General features: G+C 37.4%; 1 protein-coding gene across 1 annotated transcript in view; it reads left to right on the forward strand.

The window, feature by feature from the left end:
- The first annotated feature begins 3,133 nt into the window (after positions 1-3,133).
- LOC107655731 (SH3 domain-containing RING finger protein 3) overlaps positions 3,134-9,856 on the forward strand; it is a 135,492-nt gene continuing 128,769 nt past the window's right edge. The window contains exon 1 of the mRNA XM_016443302.1: positions 3,134-3,632. Within this exon, the coding sequence (XP_016298788.1) occupies positions 3,279-3,632 (354 nt within the window). The 5' untranslated portion in view covers positions 3,134-3,278. The remainder of the gene's footprint in view (positions 3,633-9,856) is intronic.

Here is a 9,856-nt window from a genome sequence, read left to right on the forward strand (position 1 = left end):
GAGAGGATGCATTAGTGAAACAGGTGTGACACTCGTACTTTCCCCGAGAAACGCTTTCTTTTTGGTGCATTTTCCCCTTCTTTCATGTGCACTTTGAAATGTGCTTTTCCGCCCGCAATTAAACGCAATAAAGAATGAATAAAATTTGCTCCATGAAGCTCAGCGGTGCAGAAAACCGATATCCACCGCAAGGATACGTTTAGAGCCAAATGAAGGCGCTCGCAGGGTGATTCTGTATCGGTTTTCATAAATGACTGTATTTGCACATTCATGCATCATTTTGTAGTGCAAAAAGATGAACATGATATATTTGAAACAGTAATGTTTTGGCGACTGTCACTTGGTAACAACTTCACAGCAGGGGTGCAAAGAATGGTTGCCATGGAGATGGCAGCATCAGCTAACCTACTTCTGCAGGTTGAAGGACGCGGCGTGCATGAGGCACATGCAGAACTCTGAAGTCTGAAATGATGGTGAAATGACTGGATATGGAGATTGTTTGCTATTAAAGCAGAGCCATTAATCGATGGAAGCTTGTTTCTGCCACAGGATAAATAATTGCGATTTTTTAATCTCCCAATCCTGTCTTTTTTTCCTGCAACTGTTAGAAAAAAAGTCAGAATTGCTAGATAATTGCAAGACATAAACTCACAATGCTGAGAAGAAAATTACAAGATATAAACTCGCAAATATAACCCGCAATAATGAGAAGAAAAGTTGTAATTGTGAGATTAAAAATTATGCAATTTTATCCCATGGTGAAAAAAAATAGAATTGCGAGATGCAAACTTAGAATTCGGATAAAATGTTTTTTTTTTTAGAATTGCGAGATATAAACGTGCAATTCTGAGAAGAAAAGTTGTAATTGTGAGATAAAAAGTTGCAATTACCTTTTACATTTTTTATGCAGTGGTGAAAAAAATTGAATTGCGAGATGCAAACTTAGAATTCTGAGAAAAAAGTTAGAATTGTGAGATATTTCAATTTCGAGAAAAAAATAGAATTGTGAGATGCAAACTTAGAATTCTGAGAATTTTTTTTAGAATTGCGAGATATAAACTTGCAATTCTGAGAAGAAAAGTTGTAATTGTGAGATAAAAAGTTGCAAGTACCTTTTTAATTTTTTATGCAGTGGTGTAAAAAATAGAATTGTGAGATGCAAACTTAGAATTCTGAGGAAAAAGTTAGTAGTGAGATATTTCAATTTCGAGAAAAAATAGAATTGTGAGATGCAAACTTAGAATTCTGAGGAAAAAAGTTAGTAGTGAGATATTTCAATTTCGAGAAAAAATTGAATTGTGAGATGCAAACTTAGAATTCTGAGAAAATTTTTTTGAATTGCGAGATATAAACTTGCAATTCTGAGAAGAAAAGTTGTAATTGTGAGATAAAAAGTTGCAAGTATCTTTTTTATATTTAATTCTGTGGTGTAAAAAATAGAAGTACTAGATGCAAACTTAGAATTCTGAGGAAAAAAGTTAGCATTGTGAGATATTTAAATTGCGAGAAAAAAATAGAATTGCGAGATGTAAACTTAGAATTACAAGGAAAAAAGCCAGAATTATGACTTTATATCTCACAATTCTGAGATATAAGAGTTATGTCTGGCAATTTTTTCTCAGAATTGAAAAAAGTCTAAATTGTGGGAGAAACGGTCACAATCCATTTTTAATTTTTTATTCCGTAGCAGAAACGGGCTTCGGTATTTAACAGACCCACTTCCATTTGAAATAATGTAGGTTATGCTACAAAACTGCAACATTATACTGAATGTAATAATGGCTAAACAAGAGCGCAGATGACAGCAGATGTTTGCTGAGGCTCAGGTGGAGGGTGTGGAGGGAATCTGCAGCAGTAGCTCAGCTCTTCTTGGGTGGTCAGAATGAGAGAAGAGCTTCATCTCCTCGTGTGTGCTGTAGTTCTGTGTGAATCGGGCAGGACGGGACACGTCCAGCTGCAGCTCAGACCGTCTGTTTGCGTTCAGCTCCGTTCACACACAAAGAGAACATTCTCAAGATGATAACTAGCACTTATGAATTTTAACACGACATAAGATACTGCATGAGATGCAAAACAGTTTTTTCGTGCACTCGTGCATACCAAGAGTTTGTGTCATTTCTGTCAAAATTCAACAGATGGCGCTAGTTGCCTGTTTAAAAATCACACAAACGACATGATTATTTTTCTGAATTAACTGTTTATTATTCTTTACACGATGATCTGGTTATTTGTAATTACTCAGAGCATGTGAAACATCAGGATTATAAACATTAAACCAATAATTAAACCTAATTTACACAAATGCATGAGATATGAACTCTAACCACCAGATGGCGCCTCAGTAACGCAAAGAAAACAAACAGCGATCGATCGATTGATTGATTGCAGATCAATATCAAAGCACTGAACTATAGTACGCTCTACTTATTATATTAATAAAAATAGTTGTAAAACCCATCATCCATCAAAAAAAGAGGCAGAATTTCTAAAAAAAAAAAAAGGCTGTACATGTAATTTCAATATAAATTAGAAAAATTGAATTGAATCTCGTATAGCCTAATTAAAAAAAAAAAAAAAAGATGTTGATGATGATGTTTAGATTTCTTAAGTAACATGAAAATGGTACTTTACCTGTGCAAAAAAATAAATAAATAAATTTGCCAATGCGTTGCTATGCAGTTGTTAAGGCGTTTCCATGACATAAATATACAAAATAATCATTTACTCATTAAATTAGCTACTCCTTAATCATGAAATCATTCAAGTAACGCTGTAAAACATTTGGCTGAGAAATATAATACTATCTAGATTTCTTTCTTTTTTTTGTAGAAATGCAATTGCAATTATACAGCGTTGTTAGGGTGTTGCTATGCGGTTGCAAAGTCGCTGTAAGTGGTTTTTAGGGCGTTGCTAAGGGCCCAGTTTGATCATCAGTGAGGGAAGTAACAGCGTGATTTGGGGAATCATTGGCTCTGAGCACAAAATCGAGATTTGATCAAATCAATCAGTCGACAGTAACAACCTGCCCTAGTAACGCGCGCTACAAGAAGCTCACGCTTGATGGCGCGCGCGTGACCTCACGGTTCCCCACAGCTGCGTGTGTGTGTGTGTGTGTGTGTGTGAGACAGAGAGAGCAGCAGCAGCAGACGCGCTCGCTCCTCGCAGCGCTCCGTCGGTATGTCTCGAGCAGTTCTCCGTACACTAGTATGACCACATGCGGGCCAAGTTGACTCGCGTCGCCTGCGCGTCGACGACAGCGTTGCGTACCAGAAGAAAATATGGACGAGTCGTCGCTGCTGGATCTACTGGAGTGCTCGGTGTGTCTGGAGCGGCTGGACACCAGCGCCAAAGTGCTGCCCTGCCAGCACACCTTCTGCCGCCGCTGCCTGGAGAACATCGTGAGCTCCAGACACGAGCTGCGCTGCCCGGAGTGCCGCGTCCTGGTGGACTGCGCGGTCGACGATCTGCCGGCCAACATCCTGCTGGTGCGCCTGCTGGACGGGATTAAACAGCGCCCGAGGAACGGAGGAGGGAGACCGGCGCTGGCGGGATGCGCGGCCGGTGTGTCGGCTTCGCCCCCGGGGACAGCGGTGCGGGATCTGCCCGTCGCCACGCGGAGCTCCCCGGTCAAGGTTTGTGCGCTTCTTGTGCTTTTGCTCGAACATCATCTCAGATTGCGTTTGCCATCGCTTCCAGGAGCTTCAGGGCTCGGACAGACTGAGTGACAGCATTGCAGAATAACGCATACCGAGTTTACGTATTAAAGCATCTTGAACTTGTTTTAACGCACAGATTGCGAGAGAAAGTCTGGAGTTTGCACTCTGGTGCTGTCAGTGTTTGGTGACGTCACTGCAGTTTGATTCTCGCATCTGAGATCAGACAGAGATGCTCGAGCTGGGAAAGAGACGATGCTTTAATGTAAACATGAGCGTGATGGAGAAATATGTTTGCTCAGGTGCAGCTAATGCTCTGCTGTTGTTTTCTCTACATGCATCTTCAAGGGTTTCAGCTGTTTTTGGTCTGAGGACATGCAGTACCAGTGTAAAGGAGATCTGAAATCTAAAGGCTTTGATTCAGCGCTACGAGTTTCGAGAATAATTCAGCCAAAAATGCAAATGTGCCGATTTGCTAATCCTCAAGCCATCCAAGTCAGATTTGTAGAAATGTAGCACTGCATCAGTGTCTCAGCAATGGATGCTCTGCAGTCTTGTCATTTTTGGGTGAACTGTTCCTTTAATGGATGAATTGTAGTGAATAGTGAAGGAAACGCATAATCAAGTCTGCATATGTTCTCCTTCGGTAGTGTTTAAATCATCTCATGATGAAGTAAAATGGAATATGTCGTGATTTAATAATATATAGTGTTCAGACTCTCCCCTGGTACATATTGTATGGAATTGCAATGATGTTATTATCTAACAACTGCGATTGGCTGTTGCTATAGTAGCAGGATGTTTTCCTGTGGCATGGAGCGATGGCTAGATGTTTCTCGGAGACGCTCCGAGTCGCTCTGCTATTGTTGTGCTGCTCTATTGTTGTGTTTGAAGCGGTCAAACACGCAGACGCCCCTCAGTCCCACAGGAGCAGCAGGACTCATTGAAGTGTGAAGTGACGTGCGATCACAGGTCAGGACAGAGCGCTGACGCTGCATTAGGCAGGACTGATGCTTGGCTTTGGTTGTATGTGCTGTGGCTCGTCTGATAACGCAGAGCCCACGCTGCACATTCATACTTACAGAACAGCGTGCATTTGGCACAGATGCAATCTGCTGATCGAGGGGAAAATTTGCTGAATTAATTTAAACATATGTTCCACTGAGCTGAGAGCACAAGCACTTATTGGTAGCTGAAAGCATTGCTAAATTATCACAAATATGCAATTAACAACCATGCATGGAGCGATGGATGTGTAGATTGTTATGAATGGCAGGTTCAGATTCCACAAGCGTAATGTGCCATATAACGAGGTGTGCAAAGTGTATTTGTGGTCACATATTTTCTGGTCATCGGGATCCGCTCTGGCCATTATAAACCCATATTGATCGTCCACTAGTTTGCAGTGAGAGAATAAAGCTGTGGATACAGACATGCTGAAGTCTGATATCTGCTCTGATAGGATATGAAAGCCTTTCAGAAGTCATGCTTGGAAATAAAGTTGACACACTATTGGATGCAAAATGTAAGAATTTCTCATGATATTTGCATGAAAAATTAACCCTATAAAGCTACTGAATCATATTTGATATGCACATTTGTAGGGCCTCTTAAATGATCAACATGACTCATTTCACTCGATCTCCTCCATGTCTTCTGTCATCTCATTGATAGTTTAGAGTGTTTTATCCAGTAAAAGCTCTTTTAGTGTAATCGTACAAACGTCCATTATGATTTTGATCAAGTAAAGGTCAGAATAACTGCAGTAATATCTCCAGATGAACACTTACTGGACTGAAGCAGCTCAGCTTTACTTGATTCTCCGTCAATCATGTTTTAGAGTCTCAAATCTGATCCTCAGGATCTTTTGAGGAGCGTTTGTTTCCAGAAGCTTTACTTTCACTGTTCCTCAGCGGAGGAATGATCTTCACAAGCCTCCAGAACATCTCACATCTTCTGAGGAGCCTTTATTTCTTCAGCTCTCAATCAGCACTGGATTCACTCAGGAGAAAACAGGTACAAAAGTGTGCTGCTCCAGTGACAGCTTTTGTACCTTTTAGTCTGAGAGTGTTGCATTGCATTATATGTTTGGATCATCTCATCTTATATTACTGGAGATATAGAGCGGCGACTGATGTTTAGATCATTTTACATCAGTATCTGCTGTTCTGTTATAAAGATCTTACTGATTTACATTACGAGCATCAGAATAAATGAATAGCATTTGCAGCAAATTGCATGTTTTTGCTCAGTTTGAGTCTGTTTTTTTCTGGGTTTGAAGCTCTGTTCGGGCCGTTCAGGAATGTGTCTGTCTTCGTTTGACAGCAGAGGTGTCTCGTTCTCCTGTGATTAATGCGTCAGTGACAGCGGATTGTCCTTTTGTTCTGACAGGGTCACTGACGTTCATTTCCTGCGTTAGACCTGCTCTTAAAAATGCAGAGATATTCAGTAACACTTTACTTGAAATCTTTACGTGTAATGCATTATAAAGGTATTCAACATGATCAAACATTGTAATGCATCTTTTCATAAATAAGTGTAACCAAGGTTAAAATGCATTATAATATTTGCAGATTCCTTGTTGCATCTGAAATCTTTTGTTTGTCTTGTTTTTTTTAATGCATTAAAGGTGTAACAATGAATAGATAAATATTATAATGTATTATATCTGTGCTTTCCATTGTTCATGACATCTTACAAGGCACAATTAATGCATTAAAATACTTTATATAGTTATATAGACTGAAAAAAGTGGTGTAGAAACAATCAAGAAACAATCTTGAAACTTCAAAAAGCAGAAATTTTTAATTTTTTAAAATTGATTTCTAATATAGCTGGGTTTTTGTATTTTTCTTATGTGGTTTTGTTATTTTTTTAAATATTTCTATTTAGCTTTAATTTATTTTTATTTAATGTCTAGTTTTAGTAATTTTAGTGCTTTATTTAGAATTTTAAAATTAAAGTTTATTTCTAATATATATATTTAATTATGTATTTTAAAATTTTTGTTTGTTATTTCTGAATTTTAAAATACAAGTTTTTGTAATAAAAACATTTTATTTTTGAAGTTTTTGTAATTTTATGTGCTTTAGTTATTTTTTAAAATATGTCTATTTAGCTATAATTTGTCTTAAATTGGTTTTAATTTTAGGAATCTTCCCTGATATTTGTAGCACAGTGATGGAGGATTTTATTAGACTGAAATAGTATTTTCTTGTAAAATGTAATGTAATGATCTTTATTTTATTTACAACTTCAAATAATCTTTTTTTATTTATTTTTTATTTTTTTACAGTATAAAGGCCTTAATTAATATGCTACCAGAATTTCATTGGAGTTTAAAGCAAATAGCAGTCAGACAGTTATTATTGCACAAAGCAGCAGATCCTGAAATGATGTAAAAACTGTTGTTGTAAACATGCATTAGGGTTTTCAAAAACCACAAGCAGAGACCGTCATTTTAAAATGCAACCCAAGCTGACAGTAAAAACCTTCATCTTGTTCTGACTCGATCAAATCCCATAGACTTCCAGTGAAATCTGGGCTCTAATACTCCCTAGAGCTTTCAGTCGCCATTTATTGAACTGAACACAGACCTTCAGTCTGTCATGACTTAGTATTGTTCATTTAGATGTTTGCATGAAGTAGACAGCATTAGGGGTCGACTGATTATCGGCGCCGATATTAAGCATTTTATGGTTATCGGTATCGGTCATTTGTCAAAACCGATTAGCAGATAAAATAATTCAAAAGCATTTAAAGAAAGTTTTTGTCAGAGCCCTTGTTATTCTTAATTTTGACATTAATTAAAATTTTTACACCAGACACATATATCAGTTCAAAATATCGGTTATCGGTCTACTTGATCTGTAATAATAGGTATCGGCATCGGCCCTGAAAAACACATATTGGTCGACCCCTAGACAGCATACATGTCTACTGAGTGTTTAGAATGTGATGTGGATGTAATGTGATGTAATGGCATGTACTGTGGAACATTCAGTCTGTTATTACGGCCGATGTTGTGGTCTTTATCGGAGCTCTGGTGTTCACAGCGGGACGAATCTCTCTGGATTTCTGCTCGGTTTTGACAGTCTGATTCCTGCAGCCACTCACAGCATCATTCCCACCATTAACACATGACACTTTAAGCTCTGAATGACGGGGTGGGGTTAAAAAATATTGATTCTTATTTTCATGAACTGAAATCAGTTCTTAAATCCCAAGAATCGATCTGTGCTGTTTTCAGTTGATGCGTCAGAATGAAACATTATTAGCTCCAATAATCGCAATAATCTTTGTGCTTTGTTACTTTTGATATGAAACAAAGTCTCAGCTTTCAAATTGTGACAATAAAATGTGTTTTTTAAAACTAAATGGGTTTTTGCTGCTCTTTAATGTGTGCTGACAGATGCTGTAGTGAAGCATCTTTACTACTAGTTACAGCAGCAAATAAACACGAACGAACATCAGAACTGAAATCAGTCATGGAATCGATCAACCGGTCTTCAATAATGCTTGTGATCAATAATGCCACGTAACGTCACATTTAAGACATTCAATGACCATACACTCGATAGTCAGCTAGAAAAAATTACATTTTGATAAATATATGCACTATATTACATATTCATTTGATTTTTACTTATAATCTGTTCTTCAGTATTTAATGTCTGTTTGGATTTGGTTGTTGCTCACGCACGCGGACGTCTACTGTACTCACAGTTAAATTAATAATTAACATCCTACTGAATTGCATCATATGTTTACATTATATGCATGAGTTATAACTGATCATTTAAACATCTGGAGTCTATTCAATTTGAGTTTTCTGCTTCAGATTGCTGTGAAATGGCCAACTAACTTATTAGTTATCATTTTTGTGACTGCATTGATGAGTAAAGCACAACTGACTGCTGAAATATGAACATTAACTTTTGCTTTCTATTTACCCTTGTGAAAAAAAAAAAAAATATATATATAGTTGAACTTTGGCATAAGTTATAGAAATGAGGCCATAACCACAGCAATGTAAGACCTCTTTACTGTGTTTAGCTCATTTATAGTTTCAGATTTAGAGAAATATCTACTACGACCTCATTCCCAACAGAGTATTTGAGTGTGTGAATCACTACATTTCTGCCAAAATACTAATAAATAAGTAAATAAATATTTTCTCTCTGTCTCTATATATATATCCTACTACGACCCAACAGAGTATTTGAGTGTGTGAATCACTACATTTCTGCCAAAATACTAATAAATAAGTAATAAGTAATTTTCTCTCTGTCTCTATATATATATATATATATAAAAACTATGAATTAAATGTGAATTAATTAACATATTGCATTATAAACAATAGCAAAATCTCTATTGAACTTTTATGTAAAGGCTGTATATTTATGCAACTATACATTGTGCTATGAATTTATATACAGAACATGGATGAGTTGGAACAGATAGTAGATGAAATGGATAACAATAGGTTTAATCCAAACATCCAAGGGTATACACGGGGCAGACAGGAGCATAGGAAACACATGGGTAGACGTTCAATCTCCGACAAAAACTAACTGAAAGGACTAGGGTTTTTAAACACTGGGTGATTGGGAAAACACAGGTGCATGGAATAACTAATTAACGGGGACACGGAACACATGTGGAGGGAAAACACAACACAATGAGTCCAGGGGCGTGACAACTGGCAGCAACAGAACATTAAACACTAACAGATCTCTCTAGATCTCAGCATCTTCACTAATTACAAACCAATCAGAATTTATTTCTTTCATACAAAACAACTTATATAAACAACTTATGGATAGTCTAATCAACCACATTGCATTTTGTGATACAGTCCCCTGTCAGTGTCATAAACTGTGAGTAGAAGAGAATACTCTCAAAACAGTGTTAATATTGTTTCTAAAGCTTCTGCTAGCCAAACAACTCTTGCTTGAGAAAGACCTTTAGGTCATTGCTAACGTTAGGCAGGTGAAGCACAAAAGCTTCAGCATTACACCATCTTTTCAGTACCATTTCTAGTGATAGCCTACAGGCATGTTTGTTCTAGTTAAAGGGCTTCAATTAAATTACCCAGCTTTCCTCTCTGTTAAGTCCTAATGCTGCTGTAAATTAGCCGTGGTGTCTCCACAAATCCCGCTGGGCACCAGCATATCCTCTCAACTTTACATCCTTATTAG

Source organism: Sinocyclocheilus anshuiensis, unplaced genomic scaffold (assembly GCF_001515605.1).
Source record: "Sinocyclocheilus anshuiensis isolate Anshui unplaced genomic scaffold, SAMN03320099.WGS_v1.1 scaffold1357, whole genome shotgun sequence".
NCBI lineage: Eukaryota > Metazoa > Chordata > Actinopteri > Cypriniformes > Cyprinidae > Sinocyclocheilus > Sinocyclocheilus anshuiensis.